The sequence below is a fragment of the Diabrotica virgifera genome, chromosome 2, assembly GCF_917563875.1.
Source record: "Diabrotica virgifera virgifera chromosome 2, PGI_DIABVI_V3a".
Taxonomy (NCBI): Eukaryota; Metazoa; Arthropoda; class Insecta; order Coleoptera; family Chrysomelidae; genus Diabrotica; species Diabrotica virgifera.
The window spans coordinates 142,907,990-142,931,571 of NC_065444.1; the positions used below are offsets into that span (position 1 = coordinate 142,907,990).

Genomic DNA, 23,582 nt, shown 5'->3' on the forward strand with positions numbered 1-23,582 from the left:
TTATAAATACAATGAAACTAAAGATAAAAGAACATTGTATAAAAAAGCACAAAAACTTACAACGTGAGGTTAGTTCATTAATTTAACATTTCCACAAAACATAATTATATAAAAATATATGACTGAAAAGAATGACTGACATACATATAACAACAACACCAAATCACCAAATTTTACAACCCCAATTTACTTATACATCACTACCTTACATACCAATATTATCACCCAAATTAACTAAAGTATTTACGAACTACCCACAAGTTAAAATTGCAACTAAAAATGTAAAGACATTAGCATCACTATATACAAAAACTAAAACACCTATTAGTATTATGGAAAGCTCAAATGTAGTTTACAAAATACCATGCGAAAATTGCGATAAGTCATACATCGGACACACATCCAGGAATTTAATAGGTAGACTAACGTCACACAAAAGCGACCTTAGAAATAATAAAAACACATGTGCATTAGTAGATCATGCAATAAACAAAAATCATACATTCAAATTCGATGAAACAACGGTATTAAAACATGAAAATAAACTAAATAAAAGAGAATTTTTAGAAATGGTGTGCATAAATAAATATCAATGTGTAAATAAAAGAACAGACATAAATAAACTAAGTAACATCTATAATTATATTTTATCTTACGATAAATGATATTCTAATTAAATAATAGTAAATTCCCTGACAAAATTTCAAAAATTAAATTTTTAAAATTTTTTTTAAAATTAACGCCACTTTAATTTATTAATAAAACAATAATCAACAAAACATGTACTTATATCTATCTATACCTTCCATAATTTAAAGTGTACAAGTAAGTAATAATCAAAAAACTAGTTTTTAACAACTTAAAATAAAATAAACAGATACCTATTTAATGTCTTATTGACATTAATTGAGTGTCTTTCTGGCATTAATCAAATTTAGAACTAAATTAATAAATCAAAATTTTTCATTAGAAATTGTAAAAATTAAAACATTGAAATTTGGAAACGATTAAAATAAGGATATTTTTATATAATTATGTTTTGTGGAAATGTTAAATTAATGAACTAACCTCACGTTGTAAGTTTTTGTGCTTTTTTATACAATGTTCTTTTATCTTTAGTTTCATTGTATTTATAATTATATACTCATTTTAGCTAATCTTGACGAAGCAAATAAATTTTGCGAAAGCTCGATTGTAACAAAGAGTTTCTCTCATCCTGCTCCTTACACTGACTGCAACCTCAATAAAAACTTGTATCTATATATATATATATATATATATATATATATATATATATATTTATATTTATATATATATATATTAATGTCTTTCTGGCATTAGTCAAATTTAGAACTAAATTATTAAATCATATTTTTTATCATGAATTGTAAAAATTAAAACATTGGAACTTGAAAACCATTAGGATAAAGATTTTTTTAGATATTTTATGTTTTGTAGAAATGTCAAATTAAGGAACAAACCTCACGTTGTAAATTTTTTGTACTAATTTTTATGCAATGTTCTTTCATTTCGTTGTATTTATTTATAACTATATAATAATTTTAGCTAATCCTGACGAAGCAAATAAATTTTGCGAAAGCTTGATTATAACACAGAGTTTCTCTTACCCTGCCCCTTAGAAATAAATGACTGCAACCTCAATAAAAAACTAAAGTCTACATATTGTCAGTCAATAATACCAAACTTCTTTATATATATATATATATATATATATATATATATATATATATATATATATATATGTAAAGAAAAAAGAAGTACTTTGTTGACTTGTTTATAAAAAACACTTTTCGAGTTTCGGTGGGTTGGAGTCAATAAAAAGGGGCTGTTAGAATACTATTTTTTATTACTCGAGCTTTCGAGTGTGTTTACATTCATTTTCAAGAGCTAAAAAGTAACTGATAAAGTGGAAACAAAGATCATGTAAAAATATAACTCACCAGATAAATGTAGATTGGTTATTAAATGTTAGCAAGTTTTAATAACCAATCTAGATTTATCTGGTGAGTTATATTTTTACATGATCTTTGTTTCCACTTTATCAGTTACTTTTTAGCTCTTGAAAATGAATGTAAACACATTCGAAAGCTCGAGTAATAAAAAATAGTATTCTAACAGCCCCTTTTTATTGACTCCAACCCACCGAAACTCGAAAAGTGTTTTATATATATATATATATATAAAACAAGGTTGAAATATTGGGGTAGCAGCAATCTCAAAGAAAACTCTTTATAATAGTTCCAAGCTTTCGATAATGTTTATTATCATCTTCAGGGAAAATTATGTGAGGATGTAGAGCCTAGTTGTTAAATACTAACATAACAACGAAATTTTGTCTTGGTAAAAGTAGTAGATAATATAAATTCAAAGTAAAAACTATATAAAAACTTATAAAAATCTGAGTATAAAATGATAAAAGCTAAAATATTCTTTTAAAAAATTGTGTATGTCTAATTGGCATTTTACAAAATGTCTTTATTTTCAAAAATCTTTTCTTTGAGATTGCTGCTACCCCAATATTTCAACCTTGTTTCCGAACTGTTCAGCAAAGATTACATACCTGTTATATATACCAGGTAGAACGACAAAGCTGGAAAAAGAAGTGTCGAATGAAAGCTTATAATCCAAGGATGGTACTAAAGGTGAGAAATTTGACCTTATCCAGAAACAAAATATCAGGAAGTCCAGATAGGACAAACCTTGTTAATCGACAAATTAAATAGGCACTAATAGAACATAGAAAAAAAAATGGAACAATTACGTAAAAGAAATGGAGGAAGGGGCCAAAATATGAAAGAAATATCGACGCTACACAGAACTTTAAGAAAACAATAAAAACCCATTCCAGTATTACACGGAGAAAACAAAATCGTCTATTCTGTAGAATAGAAAGCCGAAATGATCAGGGGTCTTAAGAGGAAGTGTACACCGAATTATTATCAGGACGAAGACATAGACTTTATCGAAAAATTAGAAGAAAAAGAACTAGAAACGCCCAACCAATAAAATATAATAAATCCTATATCGCCAAGAGAAATACGTGAACTGACCAGAAAACGTTCACCCAAGAAAGTACGTGGTCCAGACGAAATTACTAACAGGAGATCTGACCTATCTTCCTTCGCAAGCAATTGTATGTTTAACAAACATAACAAATGCAATACTAAGATACAGGCCTCTTCCCAATCCGATGAAAGGAAACCCGTGATATTAAGATACCAAAGCCAGGAAAGAACCACATATCTCCGAAAAATTACAGTCCGAGATACCTCCAGCATTCAGTAAGATATTAGAGCGAGTCATCCAAACTAGACTTGGATCAGAGACAGACAGGCTAGGATTAATACCAGAAGCACAATTTGGGTTCAACGACAAGACATATGCATGAGCAGCTTCCTGGATGTAAGCAAAGCCTGAAAGAGTGGCATGAAGGATTGGCACACAAAATGAGATATTATGCATACAGCTGAGATGTGACGAAACTTATCTCGTACCTAAGCAACCGAAAATCCAGGGTCCAGATAGGACCAGTTCTATCTGAATACCGAATCAGAAAAGCTGGAGTACCAGGTGGAGTAAGGGGCAGTCTTGTTGCCCCTCCTGTACAGCATATATAAAGCAGACGTTTCAAGAACACCCAGTACACTAATTAGACTTTCTACAGATGGCACTGGATACGATAGACGAATGGAGTAGGTATCCAGTAGAAAATAATGAAACGGTTATCTTTAAAAATATAAGAAATAACCCAGAAGAACAGCTAACAGTGCAAGACAGTGCGTCGAATGGCAAAAGCTAAATATCCATTAGTCACAATGGACCAAGGACTAACATTCACACCACACGTTAACGCGACAAGAAAACGGCAACGGTCAGAGCCGCAATAAGAAAAGTCACAGGAAGAAGAAGCAACTTAGCTATGAAAACAAAATGAAGACTGATAAACAGCATCATACTACCAATTATTACACATGCATCTCGTGCATGGGGACACACATGTCACAGCAACAAAAATAATATTCAAGTAGAACACAACTGCCTTAGAGAAGCTGTAAACGTACCCAGATACGTCGCTAAATGGTTCCTATTCAGAGACCTAAAACAATTGGATGTGATGGATAAAAAAGCCAGAACAAAATTCGCTGAGCTAGAAGACCAGCAAAATATTTGTATGTGTACCATAGATAGAAGCACAAAAGACCGAAACAGAAAATATTCGCAAACATAAAATAAAGTCTAGCTAGATGACCTTTGGCATCGCAGAGCATTTACTAATATCGATTTTGTATGTTTTTGACAGCCTTTAAAAAATCCACAAAAAACACAAAAACGGCTTCGACCACCAAAAAAATTAACAAAACACTATAAACATGTACTCAACAAAGAATTAAGAAAGCAATTTAGAAATACTAGAAATGGGCTTAGGGAATGACAGAACAGACAAACCCGCTGTAAATTATATAACATGGTATGCCGCCTATACGGCGACGTAGTAAAAAGGTATTGTGGTGACTATACGGCGACATACGAGTGCAACGGTAAACCGCATCTTGCCGCCACTACGGGCGACATACGAGTGCAAAGGGTTAATATAAACATGTCACAAGAAATTAGTTTCAGAATTTCAGAATTGTAATTATTATGTTACTCAATATTTTAGGATTGTTCAGTGGTGGTGGATCAAGTGAAGCACCTGTCCAACAGCCACCACAACAAGTAGCACCCCAACAACAGTATGCTGGGACAGGAGCAGCTGGAGAACAAGGCCCATGTTCTTGGGAAATTAAGCAATTTTTACAATGTTCATCTACACAGTCTGATTTGTCATTATGCCAAGGATTCAATGAAGCTCTACAACAATGCAAAGTTAGAAACAGTAAGTATTGAGCTGTGTTTGTATTTTTTTAAAATATTTTATTATTTTGTTAAATGCGCTCTTTACTTTGATCTCTGGCATTTGGTTGTAACCTTTGTATCATACCTTGTTTTTATATTAAACCCTAGTAAGTCCTGTTGCCTCAATAAAGGTGTACAGTTTCTCTGTTAGTAGTTTTAGGATCTCTTCTGATTCAATCCTCAGTTGGCCAATGAATTCCTTCCTCACATCAATTAGCACATTGCAATGGCATAGGTTGTGTATGGCAGTCTCTTCTATACGAGTCTACCCCAAAATCCCGACAGCCAAAATCCCGACAGCCACAATCCCGACAGCCACAATCCCGACAGCCACAATCCCGACGGCTAAAATCCCGACACGCCTGAATCCCGACAGGCCAAAATTCCGACAGGCCAAAATCCCGACAGGTCAGAATCCCGACAGGTTTGATAAGTTTGTTTTTAATATATAATTACATTTATTTCTTGTTTTTTGTTTATGACCATCTGTTTTTTATATTTTGAAAAGGAAAGAATAGATATTCAAAATGTAGTTGTCGGAATTTTTACTTATGCGAGGATTGTTGCATGTCGGGATTTTGGCCTGTCGGGATTCTGGCGTGTCGGTGTTTTGGCCGTCGGTATTTTGGCTGTCGGGATTTTGGCTGTCGGGATTTTGGGCGGCACCGCTTCTATACAAGTGCCTTCCCTAATGAGGGACCCCTTGATACAATTTTACTAAACTCTAAAATTTACTAAACCTAAAACTCTAAAATTTGCACAACTTACTTTTCAAAACTCAGACACAACTGGCTAGTGATTTTATTATGTAATTTTGCCAATTTGGCAAAATTACCATCATATGACCATCAGAGCATATTATGAAGAAATAACTTTTTTTCATAAAACTGATATTTTTATTATAGGGGAGCGCAATTAGAACGAAAATATGCATTGTTTCGGAAAAATTCAAACAAGCTTATATTTTTCTAAAACTTTTTTTGTTAGTTTATATATATTGTTATATTTCTATTTGATATGAAAATTAAATTTTGATAATTATAGATAAAATTCAATTTAATATAAAATATTTTCAATTTTCTCAACCACGGGCATATAAATTTAGAACAACCTGTATACAACAAATTGTTATATTTAATTTTAAGAAGTGATTAAACGAAACTCGGGCAATGCGCTTAAAATAAAACTCAAGTGAAATCGATGATAGGTCATTATCGTTGTTCGCGGAAGGTTCGATCATTAGCCGATGCTAAATAAGACTTAGTGGAAGTAGATAATAGATCATTAAATTTTGTAATTAGTAGAAAGTAATTTTAGAATGGGAATTAACTATTTTTCTTTTGAAATCCATTAAGCATATTTAGAAAGATTAAAAATTGGTTTTGAGAAGTACAGTGGAACCCCGATAAGTCGGCCCCCGATAACCCGGAAGTCCGGCTAACCCGGACCGATTTTCATCAGATAAACATTTTGATTTTCAATATTTTGTATTTTTCAATTTAATTGTGGCTTATTTCCAATCAAAATAGTTAATTATCAGACAATCCTTTCAACAATAAAAATGTATGTAATATAATATTTGAGAGATAATGTGTCTAGACTCTCTGTGTCGTGTACTTATGTGTGTAATTTGAACACGAGATTAAAAATGACTCATAGTACACGCCGCAGAAACAACAGCCAGCTGTCTGTAGTATCTATTCCTTTTTATTTCAAACTGTCAGCATTGTTTAGGAAAGACTATTTAAAAAATTCTTTTATAAACAATGGTCTTTAGTATTGTGTGTCTGGTATTGTTCTGCTTACGTTTGGGTTTGGTGTTTTCTTTAGTAATTTTAATGAGTAGGTAATACTGTGCATATTTATAAATATATTTCATGTTATTTCAATTCTAACGGAGTTTATCTGTAAGTATACCGTATTTTATTAATTTTTACCATATTCTCCGGCTATCTCGGATTTTCGATAACCCGGATCGGTCGTGGTCCCGATTAATCCGAGTTATCGAGGTTCCACTGTACTGCGAATGAGAGTTGGTGGTGGAAGTTTGATTTGTGAATCTGGAAGGGATATTTAGAAAGTAGGGGAATGAATGACAAATAGAGATCAGAATGTTTTGAGCTGTCGAGAAGTGAAGTCGAGACAAGAATCTACAGGTCGAGCAAGTCTTGTAAATTTCACGATTGCGAGCCACGTTTCACGCAACCGTGTTTGCGTACTTGTGTTTCGAGTTGCGTGGTCGTGCGGAGTTATATTTACCAATTCGCGCAATCGTACTTGAGACGCTGTGTCGGGTGAGGTGTTTGAAAATTTGTGTAACTTGATTGCTTGATTCTGTGGTGTGAAGGTGGTTAAACTTTTGTTTTATTTTTTTTTTGTTTTGTTTGTTTTTGTTGTTGCGAATATATCGCAGAAAGTTTTTAGATGAAGTAATTGTATGATGAAGATAACACAGAAAATACAAGAAGGCAGCATACTTTGCAAAACAATTGTTACAATTTGAAATCAACAATTTGTTAAGTTGTTGTCTTGCAGGTAAAAAAAGTGACTTTTTAAAAAAATTATATCTTGGAAACTAAAAATTATTTTTATTTATAATTGAAACATGTAAAAGTATAGTACTCTCAAAAAAATTTCAGCCAAAAATATTCATTTTTGTAGAGTTGACTGCAATTTTTCCACAACAGCCCTTTTTTGCAGTGAGCAGCATAACAAGTCCAGTCTCATCTGAAATCAAAGTTTCTTGTAGTTTATACCTCTGGCTAGTGAATGAACAAAGGATTTTTTATTAGATGAGGTCATTTTTGTTTTATAAAAAAAAACTACTTTAAAAATGAGAAAAATTGGGGTCAAAAATGTGTTTAAACTTATGTAAAATCTTCAAATTTAATTTTTTTTAATTCCTTTGTTCATATTCTAGCCAGAGGTATAAACTACAAGAAACTTTTTGATTTCAGATGAGACTAGTTATGCTGCCAACGCAAAAAAACTTAAACTCTACAAAAATGAATATTTTTGGCTGAAACTTTTTTTGAGACTACCTTAAGTACTATACTTTTACATGTTCCAATTATAAATAAAAATAAATTTTAGTTTTCGAGATATAATTTTTTTAAAGTCACTTTTTTACCCACAAGACCTATGTAACCCCTTAAAAAAATGTTTGGAAGAATATGTTTGATGGCCAAGATGCATACATATATTTAGAAGGAAAGTTCCTGATTTCTGTAGTATAATACATAATACCGAAGAGGAAGTAGCCCTAAGCGCCGGACTCCACTTGCGATTTGTAGTTGTGAAGATTGAACACATTCTTTCAAATAGAAGTCAATCCATGATTATTTAGTCACAAATGGATTGACTTGTATTTGAAACAATGTGTTCAATCTTCCTGATTACAAATCGCAAGTGGAGTGCGGCGGTAAAATAACACCAAAATATTCCATATAGGTCCATAGAAGGTACACAGACATTGAAAAATTCCTGGAATATCCCCGAAAACATGTTCCCTGAACATCCCAGGAAAATCCTGTGTCAGCATTTTAAACATTACCTGAATGTCTTATTGGAACATTCCATGAATGTCCACGAATGTTCTCTGGACATTCAAAATATATTTTGTAGACATTCCCTGGATATACCAGAAATACAGTGATGAGCGCTCTAATAACCGGCAAAATAGCACAAAAGATGTATTAAGTAGTGAGATAAAAAGACATGAAACTAGTTGAGCTGGGAAATTTAGCGATATTAACTTATACATTTAGATTGTATTGATTGTGTACCACCTTCAGACGTATCAGACGAGTTTGGAAACTACCACTGTCACAGTGACAGTTTTAGTTGACATACTCCTCCGATATGTGTAAAGGTGGGATCAATATAACGTAAATTTAAAGGTTAATTTCGCTAAATTTCCCAGCTCGACTAGTTTCATTTCTTTTTATCTCACAACTAAATATGTTGCCCATATTTTGCCGGTTATTAGGGCACTTATCACTGTACATCCTTGCTGATGTGACAATACCTCCTATCTGTTTTTTCATGAGTTTTGTATGAGAGATGGAAAAACATGTTTTAAGGTCACCTCCTGTGTTCATATGTAAGTTTTGACTTGTTTTGTAGTTCATAGATAGTTTAATTTACTACAAAACAAGTCAAAAAATATCATATGAAAACAGGAGGTGACCCTAAGACAAGTTTTTAGTCTCTCTTACAAAACTCATGAAAAAACAAATAGGATGTATTATTACATCACTGACGATATGTGGCCATACCAAATAATACATCCTTGATAAATATAAACATTTTTATTGAACAAAATCTTTTCATACATTTTTTTAATGCAATTTACTGATATTCCTAAATATTTCAAAAAAATGTGTCACATTTGCTTTGTAAACCTTTCTTTTGCCTTTCGTAGCCACATATTCCGTTTCCTTCCTGGTTTTTTGTAGACCACTTCTCTCAGCTGATTCTAAAAAAAATGAAATAAATGGTAATTTTTCTATCCTTTACAATTAACAATCAGAAGAAATATTATTTACAGATAATGATATGCATAATAATAATAGGTTTGTTCTAGCATCAGTTTGAAACCATCAGCGAATAGTGGACCAGCGCGAGTAGAGGGGATCGCACTGGTGACTGTATTATGTTCTTTTACTGACCAACTGTTTGCTGATGGTTTTTGACTAGTTTGACTGTTTGCTAGAACAAACCTAATAATAATAAATATTTTGTATTTTGACAATGACATCTGATGTGGAAGTCAAAACATTAATAAAATTATTTTTTCAAGTTAACTTTCACATGCGCGTCTTAAAATTGTACTTTTAATACTTATATCATAAATAACTATTAAAACTATCTTAAGAGGAAACAGTATCGATCAACAGGTAGCGAAAATGTGTTCCAAGATTGCGGCTGTAATTTTGAATATTTTTCAAGATATTTGGCACACATATTCGTAATATAATAAAGAATGGCGGTACAGAGCCCAATTTGAAAAATATATTATTATGTGGAAATTACTCTGTAATTAAATACAATATAAAAAAAACGAGCTTGTACCGCCATTAAGAAGAACAAAAAAATACACTTTCTTCAAATACAACTTTTTTATCCGATTTTGTGTTATTTTGGAACTACTAAAATTTTTTATTTCATTAGTAGTTCCAAAATTACACAAAATCTAGGCATCGGAAAAAAAAAGTTTATTTGAAGAAAGTGTATTTTTTTGTTCTTCTTAATGGCGGTACAGGCTCGTTTTTTAAATATTGTATAATTACAGAGTAATTTCCACATATTAATATATTTTTCAAATTGGGCTCTGTACCGCCATTCTTTATTATTTTACGAATACGTGTGCCAAATGCCTCGAAAAAATATTCAAAATTACAGTGACAATCTTGGAACACGTTTTGGCTACCTGTTTATCGCTACTGTATTACCTTAAAACATTGTAATTTGCTAAACCAGTATATTTTACTCTACTAGCTACCTCATTTTCCACTGTTTCTAAAGACTTGTTTACATGGGTAGAGTTTTGAGGAGAGTAGGGTAGCGGTAGTACTCTACCAAAAATGGCTTGATACCATTCACATGAGGAGAGTACAAGTATATTACTGATGCTAGTATAGTGAAACCGATTTTTGTATTTTTAAACACTCTTGATTATAAGTGCACCTTAAATTCTTAATTTTTTGCTTAAGCTCGTTTACTCCAAAGCCCCCTTTGCCATTCTTTCGACGATTTCATCCTCCGCAGCTTGCTGCAAACTTTTATTTCTGTAGTATACACTACCTAAATTCCATAAACACTGGTATTCGCCGTATTATAGCTCTACAAGTTTTAAAGTTTCATCTTCGGTGAACTTCATTTTCACTATTTACACAAAACACAATTCCAGCCAGAATGACAGCGCCCCCATGTACTCTCCTACCTACTCTATTCTGCCATAATTGAGCGTGTTCCATGGGTAGAGTGTGCAGCCGAGTAGACATTTTGGCAGTAGTGGTGGTCATAGAGTAGTTACTTTGCCATAGGTTGCTAGTCACTCTACTTAACTCCAACTATACACTCTACCAGCTATTCTACTGTGCTGAGCATTTTTACAGGTAGAGTTACTCTACTCTATCAAGTACTTGCATCATTACTCTACCTGTGTAAACAAGTCTTAAATCTACTGAATGAAAATCTACTTAATCTTAATCTACTCTTAATGAAAAATGTCTAAAATCATTTACCCACCTAGTATTATTGTAGAATTTAAGACAGTCCAGTGCCTTATAAATAATTTCAATATGAATATTTTTTCCTTTAATTCTCCTTTGATACCACTCCATTTTAGATTTTGGGGAACTTATTTCATTGTGTTTATAGCCCATATTTATTGAAGGAACCCAATCTGGAGATTGTTATTATCGATTAAGTCGGCTGGTTTTCCTATAAGATTAAAATGTTAACATCTTCAAAAATCGTTACTGTTGTAATTGTAACTTACCAGATATAAAATGATTACAGCAGACAGGACAGGAAAATTTTCATTTCGCTAGTAAAACCTGTACATTGTATTGCATTTAACCATTGTTGTCTCTCAGATACCTTATTTAGTTCAGTTTAAAAGTGAACTTTATCACAATTACTTTGCATTTCACACTTCAAAACACAACACCAATGAAGCATAATTATCTTTCTAAATTAATACTTCCAGAGAAAATGTTAAATTAATCTTTGTACAACACAAAATTACAAAGAAATACAACTAAAATTATCTAAAACTCATTAAGAACAGATAGAATAAGATTTATCTTTTACACCCAGTAGCCATATTGACATATTGATTTAATTTTGACAGCATGTTGGAACGGATTTAAATTTGGTAAATGTAACTCCGCAAGACCACGCAACTCGAAACACAAGTACGCAAACACGGTTGCGTGAAGCGTGGCTCGCAATCGTGAAATTTACGAGACTTGCTCGACCTGTAGATTCTTGTGAAGTCGAGTAGTAGACGGTAGTGTACGGAAAGTGAGAAAGCCGGTGTAGTTCCGTGAGTGTGGAGTATCTATCGTGGAACGAGAGGTAGGCCAGGTTGAGAGTAAAAGAACCTTTTTGAGCCAAGAGTTCCCGGTAGCTGATTGCAGTTTCGAAAAAGGTAGAACACAGCATCACGACAGAAGCAGGAAACGAGAGCTATACGAGCTAGTTTCAGAGGAGAACATTACTGGAAGCCAGGACGAGGTTTTGATTGCAGCCAAGGATAGCAGGAAACGGGTCTTGTGTGAAGACATTCTCAGTTCACCAGAAAAAGGTCAGTCTCATTTGTTTGGACATGAATGTATGGGTTTTTCGTATTAAATACCACATTTAAAATTGAAGAAACATAATCAATAATATCAGAAAAGCTTCATCAAACTTAAATAGAATTGTTGCTAATAAATCATAATAGTTAAATGTTAATAAAAACTTTCAATTGGAAACCAAAAGGAAATAAGATTCCCATGTGTAAATGTTATGTTTAAGAATAATAAGATATAGCAAATATTAAGCAGTGATTGCCAGTTAAATAAAATAAACAATATTTTGATTACAATTGTAACCCATATGTGTTATTATTTTACTCTTTTCTTTCCTATCCCGATTAGGAACCATTAGGAAATACTTAGAAGCCACGAGAGTAAGTAATTAATTTTATAATTCGCCCTGAGATTAAAAACATATTGATATGTGATCTGGTAAATTATTAGATTATGATTAATGCATGGATTAAATTAAATGACATATAAGAATATTATCTCATATCAATAATCAAGATCACATCAACTGTCGTCCAACGTGGAAAGCATTGTAAAGTATTTCTAGTGGCAAATTTGAAGGATAGAAAGAGTAAAGCCGGTATTTGAAAATTTATATGCCTGTGGTAAAAAGTGAGATACTTACATTTGATAACATAAAATTTTAGATCTCTTTAGGTACAAATTTTACATAACTGATTTAATATTTTATTTTTACGATATTTACATTTGATATATTTATTGACAATTTATAATATTTGGGTGAGAAAAAGTCGTCTTGGTAACATACTAGTAAAATTTCATATTTGGCGGGGACAGTACTTCTTGAAAACAAATGTCTGTGACAAGAAGCCAAAGCAAGGACAACAAAAAACAAAAAGAACATTCAGACCAAGAAGATATTTTAGACAAGACAATCATGGCATCAGAACAGCAAGAATTATCAGGAATAGATAAACTATTACAACTGATGCAACTCCAGTCACAAAAAATGGATGAAGCAAAAAGGACAATGGATAAAAATCAGGAGGAAACAAAACTAGCAATGGATGAAGCAAAAAGGACAATGGATAAAAATCAGGAAGAAACATCAAAGAAAATGGATAAAGTGGATCAAAAAATGGATGACAATCAAAAGGAAACAAAACAAGCAATAGAAGAGAACAATAAGAAAATAGAGGAACGCATAGAAAAGTATGAAAAGGAAATAAAAGGATGTTTGACAACAATGAAAAACGAGATAGAACAGCAAGAAATGAAAATTAAAGACCACATGCAAGAACAAGAAATTAGAATGAAGGACCACATGAAAGAACAAGAAATGATAATTCAAAACAAAATGGAGGAGTTAACGAACGGCCAGAAAAAGGAACTAGAAAATTTGGAAAATAAGTTAGAAAATGCTATTCAAGTAGACAGAGAAGAAGTGGAAAAAAGAATCACAGAAATAGAAAAACAAGTCACCGAAAACAGGACGCAACAGAATGTCGGAGAAAGAAGAGAAATGGTTATACATAGCACAGATGACGTGAAGATAAGGTTTGGCGGGGATGTAAGAAGATTACACCCAGTGCCGTTCATAAATAGCCTGAAAAAGAAAATACAGCACATCGGAAATTTCGAAACAGCAAAAGAAACTATCAGAAACCATCTCAAATATGAAGCAAGCCTATGGTTCGATAGCAAAGAAGAAGAATTCGGCAATTGGCAACAATTTGAACAAAAATTTTTGAATTATTTCTGGGGAAAAGTCCAACAATTGGAAATTAACAAGGAATTGCAAAATGGGAAATACAATGATAGGATGGGTGTATCAGAAAGGACATATGCTTTGCAAATTTACAATAATGCAAAACATTTACAATATAATTACTCATCGGAACAATTAGTCGAACTGATTGCAAGACATTTCGAGGAAACGCTGGAAGACCATATCACATTGCAAAACTACAAAGACATAGATAGTTTATGCCAATTCCTACAAATAAGAGAATCACGTCTAAGAGAAAGAAAATCAAGAAAGTCGCGAGAAGATTACAGGCCCCGAGAAACACAAGATTACCGAGATAGAAATCAAAATAGGAGGGACTATACAAGACGAGATTTTAATCCCAGAAGGGAAAACGAAAATAGAGACAACGGAAGAGGAAATTATGAACAAAGAAATAGGCAATGGAATGAGGACAGAAATCGAGAATACCAGAATAGAAACACCACACGCTCAAATCAAGAAAACAGAAATAATGGTAGACAAAATGAACAGGGATATCGAGAAAACCGAAACAGATCCGACAGACCAAGAGAAAATAGAAGAGAGGTAAATAATACCCAGACAGAAGAATATGACGGAGAGAGAAATTATGACGAAAATATAAACAACAATGAGCAACCGGCGTCTTTTCACGACGGCGCTCACTAAAAACAAAAAAACAAACAGGAATCTTTTGTCACCCCAAGGAGTTTCATAAATTGGCAGGAAACAACGAAAAGAAAAATGGAATTAATTTAAAATTTGTGGATGGATTTATCAACGAGACACCAATTAAAATTATGATAGATACTGGATCGGAAATAACATTGGTCAACAGAAAACTAATAGAAGAAGTTAACTTAACAAATTTAATTTACAAAATACCTAGGGTAAATTTAGTGGGCGCAAACAAACGGACATTGGCAACTATAAATGAAGGCATACGAGTAATGTATGCATTAACTGGGTAAGAATATGTATGCACTACAATGTGTAATAATGCCAAATATGTCACATGACATGATAGTAGGAGTTGACGAATTGGCAGAAAAACATGTAGTGATAGATTTTAAAAATAATACGATGAAACTAACAGAAGAAAAAGAAAAGGAACAGGACAAGGAACAGGAGAAACAAAATACGGACGAATCAGGTAAAGAACAAACAGTGGAAATGAATTTGGCAACGAAGCAAGGACAAAGAAGAAAAGGGAGAAAAAGTCAGAAAAGGATAAAAGAAAATGAAACCTGTGGCTCCTCAAAAGAAGAGTTGAGCCCAGAAGAAGAAAATTTGAGAGTATCAGAAACAAAGGAAACCTGGGATTCCTCAAAAGAAGAGACGAGCTCAGGAGAAGAAGAAACAAAGCTAAAAAATGAAAGTGAAAAGAATATGATTGAAACAGTGGTATTTGAAGAGGAGGTATATGCAAACGAGGATGCAGAATGCACGGTAAACATGTGTGAAGAATCTAAAAAAAAAGACAGAAAATTGATATGTGGAGAAGGGAAAGAAAAAGAATTGCGGTTGATGTTAAGAAACTACGAAAATTTGATCAATGAGGAAAACAGAGTGGCTAAAAAGTACGAACATTCATTTGAGGTGAAAAACTTGGGAAATTTTCGATCAAAGACTTACCCGATTCCATACAAGTATCGACAAGAGGTGAAAGAAGAAATAAATAAAATGTTGGAAGATCAAATCATCGAAAGATGTGATTCACCGTATGTTAACCCGATTGTGATAGTAAAGAAAAGCAATGGAGAATTGAGATTATGTTTAGATGCCAGGAATATCAACCAGCACACTGTATCACAATATGAATCACCTCTAAACATCGAGGCCATTTTTGGAAGAATCACCGGGTCACACATATTTTCGAAAATTGACTTAAAACACAGTTTTTGGTTGATACCGTTAGCTGAAAAGTGTAGAAACTACACCGCTTTTTCTATTGATGGTATTGTCTACCGGTTTAAGGTAGTGCCATTTGGATTGCAGAGTGCTTGTGCTGCACTCGTCCGAGCTCTACATACCATTTTGAATCGCCATGAAGATTTCATAGTTCATTATATCGATGATTTATTAATTTTTTCACAAGATACTCAGAGTCATCTGGAACACATAGAAATAATTCTGAAAGAATTGGACACAGCGGGATTGAAATTAAACATTGAAAAATGTCAATTTTTTCAAAAAGAAGTCATTTATTTGGGTTTTCAGTTGGACACCAAAACAGTAAGATTAGCCGAAGACAGAGTCAAGCTCATAGATGAATACCCAAGACCAACGAATTTGAAAACATTGAGAGGTTTTCTTGGCACGATAAATTATTTTAAAAAGCTGATTCCCGATTTGAGCCAAAAGGAAATCCCTCTGATAAAATTGCTTAAAAAAGGAATAAAATGGAATTGGAAAGAAGAACAGGAGGAAGCTTTCGAATCATTAAAACGAGAATTCTCAAAAGGAACGAAAATATACCACCCCATTTACAATTTACCTTTTATACTCCGAACTGATGCGTCCATACAAAAATTTGCAGGAGTTCTGTCTCAAATACAAAACGACCAAGAAGTACCGATATGTTTTATATCTCGAGTGACTAAAACACATGAGAGAAAATATAGTGTTACAGAATTGGAGTTTGCCAGTGTACTATATTGCGTAAACAAATTGAGGTTTTACTTATTGGGAGCAAAATTCACAATCGAAACAGACCATGCAGCTTTAGTACATATCATGAAGAATAGATTAGTAAATAATAGAATACATAGAGGCATTCTATTATTACAGGAGTATGATTTTGAGTTCCGATATATAAAAGGAAAAGACAACATAATAGCCGACGCTCTAACACGGGATGAGGACACCGGAAAAAAGGAAACAATTACTCTACAGGTGGGACTAAATAGATTAATACAAGAAGAAGGGATATATTCGTTAAATGAGATAAGGACAAACCAGGAAGACCTAGAGGAAAGAGAGAAAAGAAGAGCGGAAGTAGAAAATAACATATATTTTAAGAGAATAGACGGAAAGGAACTATATTTAGTGACACAGACATTGGCCGAAAAGATAATAAAGAAATTACATGAGGACAATGGGCATATCGGTAGCAGAAAAGTTTGGCTCGTTTTTAGGGAAAATTACATAAGCCGACAGGATTACCGCATTGCAAAGGAAATTACCCAGAAGTGCGATGTATGTCAAAAATATAAGAGTCGGAATTTCAAAAACGAAAATGTTGCCAAAAATATTGAAGCCCGAAACAAACTAGACATTGTAGCAATAGATATGTTAAGCGATCTAATTATGACCACTAAAAGGAACAAACATATTCTGGTAATGGTGGATGTGTTTTCAAAATACGTAAAATTATATAGTTGCCGCACCACAAAGGGGGAAGAAATATTAAGAAAAATCGACAATTTTATAGCCATAGTAGGAACACCAAAAAAGATTCTACTGGACAATGCAACGTATTTCCGAAATGATCGTTTCAAGGGACAACTTCGAGAACGAGGAATAGAGACAAATTTTGTCAGCATCAGGCATCCACAGAGTAATCCTTCGGAACGATTCATACAGGAAGTGACGAAATTTCTTCGCATTGCAACAGATGGTCAACATCGCCACTGGGACATGAAAATGGCGGAAATAGAAAGGTATCTAAATACAATTCCGAGCACAGTAACAAAAGAGACCCCAGAATACATCATGAAGGGTGTACTGCCGATAAGGCCATGGGAAGACCAAGAGCCAAAAGAATATCAACAGGTGATTGAAACCGTACAGAGAAGATTACGGCGAAGCAACGAAAAATATATCCAAAGACAGGAACAAAATAGAAAAAGAAGACCAGTGACTTTCCAAAAGGGTGAAAAAGTACTCGTGAGGGCATTACGAGTATCAAATCTTCCTGGGGGCATTTGCGCAAAGTTGATGCCTGTTTTCGAAGGCCCGTACATCGTGAATAATGAAAATGGGATAAATAGTTATGAGTTGAGGCACAGGAACTCGGAAAAGATCCGAGGAATTTATAATATTCACGATGTATACAAATATCACGAATAAAAGACAGATACATGAAGTAGATAGTAAGTTAGGATATAAGACGTAGATTAAAGTAAGGAAATATACAGGGAGTTGGTTTTGCCTCGAGAAAATTTATTTAAAAATGCAGATAAATTTTATCGAATACAAGGCGGGGATTTGTTATATTTCTATTTGATATGAAAATTAAATTTTGATAATTATAGATAAAATTCAATTTAATATAAAATATTTTCAATTTTCTCAACCACGGGCATATAAATTTAGAACAACCTGTATACAACAAATTGTTATATTTAATTTTAAGAAGTGATTAAACGAAACTCGGGACAATGCGCTTAAAATAAAACTCAAGTGAAATCGATGATAGGTCATTATCGTTGTTCGCGGAAGGTTCGATCATTAGCCGATGCTAAATAAGACTTAGTGGAAGTAGATAATAGATCATTAAATTTTGTAATTAGTAGAAAGTAATTTTAGAATGGGAATTAACTATTTTTCTTTTGAAATCCATTAAGCATATTTAGAAAGATTAAAAATTGGTTTTGAGAAGTACTGCGAATGAGAGTTGGTGGTGGAAGTTTGATTTGTGAATCTGGAAGGGATATTTAGAAAGTAGGGGAATGAATGACAAATAGAGATCAGAATGTTTTGAGCTGTCGAGAAGTGAAGTCGAGTAGTAGACGGTAGTGTACGGAGAGTGAGAAAGCCGGTGTAGTTCCGTGAGTGTGGAGTATCTATCGTGGAACGAGAGGTAGGCCAGGTTGAGAGTAAAAGAACCTTTTTGAGCCAAGAGTTCCCGGTAGCTGATTGCAGTTTCGAAAAAGGTAGAACACAGCATCACGACAGAAGCAGGAAACGAGAGCTATACGAGCTAGTTTCAGAGGAGAACATTACTGGAAGCCAGGACGAGGTTTTGATTGCAGCCAAGGATAGCAGGAAACGGGTCTTGTGTGAAGACATTCTCAGTTCACCAGAAAAAGGTCAGTCTCATTTGTTTGGACATGAATGTATGGGTTTTTCGTATTAAATACCACATTTAAAATTGAAGAAACATAATCAATAATATCAGAAAAGCTTCATCAAACTTAAATAGAATTGTTGCTAATAAATCATAATAGTTAAATGTTAATAAAAACTTTCAATTGGAAACCAAAAGGAAATAAGATTCCCATGTGTAAATGTTATGTTTAAGAATAATAAGATATAGCAAATATTAAGCAGTGATTGCCAGTTAAATAAAATAAACAATATTTTGATTACAATTGTAACCCATATGTGTTATTATTTTACTCTTTTCTTTCCTATCCCGATTAGGAACCATTAAGAAATACTTAGAAGCCACGAGAGTAAGTAATTAATTTTATAATTCGCCCTGAGATTAAAAACATATTGATATGTGATCTGGTAAATTATTAGATTATGATTAATGCATGGATTAAATTAAATGACATATAAGAATATTATCTCATATCAATAATCAAGATCACATCAATATGTACATGTTAAAGTAAAAAGTTCTACTTGCAGATTTGGCCGCTAATTGTTTATTAATTGTTTAAACAATAACAATTGCTTTGTTTAAATAATTTTAAAAATATCGTTAAATTGATCATTTTACTTTGATCAAATATGTTTTTATTTTGTTTTTGATTATGCTGAATCCGAATGACATTGAAATTTAAAAATTCTTATACAGAAGCTCTTATACAGTGTGTCTGCGTAGCTAGGAACCACATGGAAAACTTTTTTATTATCAATTTTACGAAAAAAAGTTATTCTTAATTAAAATGCTCTGACTAATCAAAAATTTGAAACATAACCATCAGATATCAAATTTTATCAATTTTATACGAGTTATGTCAAAAATATGAATTTCGTTAAAGAGTAAATTACCTTTATATTACAGAATATCAAAATATGCTATTATGAAAAGTTGTTTGAAATTAGAAACTATGTCTAAATATACAATTACATCATTCTAATCGAAAAAAAAATTCAATTTTTTCTCAAATTACGGATACTCATCATTTCATTACAATTATGATAACTATTTTATTATCACTTCTGCGAAAAAAAGTTATTCTTCATAAAAATCTCTCCCTGGTCTAAAATTTAAGATACAACCATCAGATATCAAACTTTTTTAATTTTATACGAGGTGTTGTATTTTCATTTAAATTTGAATTAACTTATTTACACGAGGAAGGCAAATAGTCCCAACTCTAGTTATTTTGCCTTTTATCGCGATAGAAAAGAGGTTTGCTTTAATGAGTGCAAAAACTGGAGCCTAGTAGTGTTCGTCAAAAGTAAGAGAAGCTAGTGCCTCTACAATAAATGGCTCGCAAGTTGCTCTACATTTAACAGCTCGTAAGTTGCTACTCATGAAATGAAACAGGAACTAAAGATAGTGAAAATGAAGGTAGAAAAGTTCGAGAAAGAGAGAAAAGCTAACAATGTTATTGTCCAGGGTCTACCGATGGATACAAATAACCCAAATGTAGTCAATGAGGTTATGGCAGATTTCGTGGAAAGAGAATTAGGTATTAAAGTAGAAATAGAAGAAGCTTATAAAATAGGGGACAAAACATGTCTTGTAAAACTAAAAAACAAAAATGAAAAAATAAAAATTATGAAGAACAAAAACAAACTAAGGAATTCAAAGACGGAAATATATATCAATAACGATCTAACGCAAGAAGAGATGAAAATACAACAAGAAATACGGAGAATTGCAAAATTTCAAAAAGAAAACGGTAAGAACACTAGAGTAGGTTATCAAAAATTAATTATTGACGGGACTGAATGGAAATGGAACAAAGAGAAGAATGAACTGGAAAGGGCAAAGCAGGACACGCCAAAAAACTGATAAAAAAACAAATATTGGATACAACACAAAAAACGGACACGAAAATGGCAAAGGAAAAGGACCTGAACAGATTAGATAAAATAAAACATACGAACACAAAAAAATATAATAAAAAACCGAAAAAATGTGATCAACTAAAAATAAGTACGTGGAACATCAGAACAATGCTTGAACCAGGAAAAATGCAGGATATCGTCTCAGAACTAGAAAGATACCAAATTGATATTGCAGTGATTCAAGAAATCAGATGGGCAGGTCAAGGAGAAATAAATAGAAAAAACTACACACTACAGTACTCGGGACATGAAAAACAAGGTCAATATGGAGTTGCTTTCATAATTATGGGAAAAATAAAAAATAACATTATGCAATTTAAACCAATAAATGAACGTATGGCTTACCTGAGAATTAACGCCAAACCATTTAATATATCAATCATAAACGTATATGCCCCAACTGAAAGTGCTACTGCGGAGGAAAAAGACAAATTGTATGAGGAACTCGAACGAGAAATGGAGAAGTTACCTCGAGAAGACACAATACTGGTAATGGGAGATTTTAATGCCCAAATAGGTAAGGAAGACTACATTAACCAAGTAGCAGGTAAGCACACAATACACGAAAAAACTAACGACAATGGCCAACGATTATGTAATCTAGCATCTAGTACCAATATGATTATCGTTAGTACAAAATTCGAACATCCCAAATACCATAAAGTGACGTGGATTTCCCCAGACCAAAAAACATGGTCACAAATAGACCATATTCTGATTACAAGAAGGAAGCAAACATCGGTAACAGACGTGAGGTCCTACAGAGGTGCACATGCAGACACAGACCATTTTATGGTGACTGCAAAAGTAAGACAAAAAGTCAAAAGAACACTAAAAAACACGACAACAAAAAATAAATGGCACGTAGAAAAACTGAATACTCCAGACATAAGGATTAAATATGCTGATGACATGAACAAAAAACTGAAGGAACAATCTAAACCTACAAAGGATATAGAAACAGAATGGAGAAATATAAAAAAATGTATAAATGAAACAGCGGAAGTACACGTAGGGATAAAAAGAAACAAAAAAAGACAAGAATGGTATAATGAAGAATGCCATAAAATGTTAAAAAAGAAGGTAGAAATGAGACAAATGTGGATAAGAACAAATAGACAGGATTATAGGGAAGAATACAATATAATAAGGCATGCATGTAAGAAAAAAATAAGGAAAATTAGACGTGAGTGGTTGGATGATAAGATAAAAGAAATAGAAAAAGAGAGTAAGAACAGAAACACAAAAGAATTCTATAAGAAAATTAGTGAGCAGAACAAAACGTTTAAAGGAAAGATAAAAAGCATAAAAGATAAAAATGGAAAAGTATCAGAAAACGATGAAGAGTATAAAGAAATTTGGACTAACTATTTTAAAGAATTATTAACAGAACAACAAGATCAAGACCTAAATGAAAACAGAGGAGAAGAGACAATGATGTTAGGAAACCAGCTACAAATACCAACAAAAGAGGAAGTTGAGGAAATTATTAATAGCAGCCGTAATGGTAAAGCCTCAGGATCGGACTGTATCAATATGGAGCTTATAAAATATGGTGGTGAAGAATTAAAAGATAGATTATACAATTTAATAAAAGACATATGGGACGAAGAAAAAATGCCGGAAGAATGGTACAAAGGACAAATTATCACGATTCATAAAAAAGGAGATCAACAGATGTGTAAAAACTACAGAGGACTGACGCTATTAAACACAGCATATAAAATCATGTCCGCCTTAATACAACGAAGACTGACCGAAGCTACCACGAATATCATAGGACACTATCAATGCGGATTTGTTAAGGGAAAGTCTACAACAGATGCCATACATACAGTTAAACAAATTATGGAAAAAGCTCATGGATATAAAATAGAAATTGAACTGCTTTTTATAGATTTTCGACAAGCATTTGATACAATAAATAGATCAAAACTAATGGTAGCTCTGAAAGAAATGGGAATACAACATAAATTAAGAAGATTAATACAAATGACAATGAGTAGAACTGTAGTTAGTATAAAAACTCAAGTAGGCGACACAGAAGAATTTGTCATCAATAAAGGGGTGAGACAAGGAGATTCATTATCAGCAACTCTGTTTAATCTTGCCCTAGAATACGTCGTCAGGAAGATCAACAAAGGCACCCTCCGAACGAGAGAAGGACAAATAATAGCATACGCTGATGATATTGTGCTAATAACAAAAAATAGAAAAACAATGGAACGAATGTTAAACGAAATGGTAACAGAAGGAAAAGTAATGGGATTAAAAATAAACCAAGAGAAAACCAAAATAATGAGATTTGACAAAAACTTTGAAAACAGAAAGGTTAGAGTAGGAGAATACACTTTTGAAGAAGTCGAAAAATTTAAATATTTAGGAATATTAATAACAAACAATGGAGAAAGAGAAACCGAAATCAAAGAAAGGATTATTACAGCAAATAAGAGCTTCCATGCAAATAAAAAATTACTTAAAAATAAGTTATTGAGTAAGAAATCAAAAATGAAAGTATACAAAACAATAATTCGACCGACGATGATGTATGCAGCCGAAACTCTTAGCATGACAAAAAAACAAGAGGAAAACCTTAGAATACAAGAAAGAAAAATACTAAGAGCAATATTAGGACCAATAAA

General features: G+C 32.8%; 1 protein-coding gene across 2 annotated transcripts in view; it reads left to right on the forward strand.

Moving 5' to 3' along the window:
• The window catches only part of LOC126879649 (coiled-coil-helix-coiled-coil-helix domain-containing protein 10, mitochondrial), a 104,060-nt gene extending 96,620 nt beyond the window's left edge, over positions 1–7,440 (forward strand). For both annotated transcript variants that reach the window (XM_050642837.1, XM_050642836.1), the window contains one exon: positions 4,682–7,440. In XM_050642837.1, coding sequence (XP_050498794.1) covers positions 4,682–4,908 — 227 coding nt within the window. In that variant the 3' untranslated portion in view covers positions 4,909–7,440. The remainder of the gene's footprint in view (positions 1–4,681) is intronic.
• Positions 7,441–23,582: the final 16,142 nt, after the last annotated feature.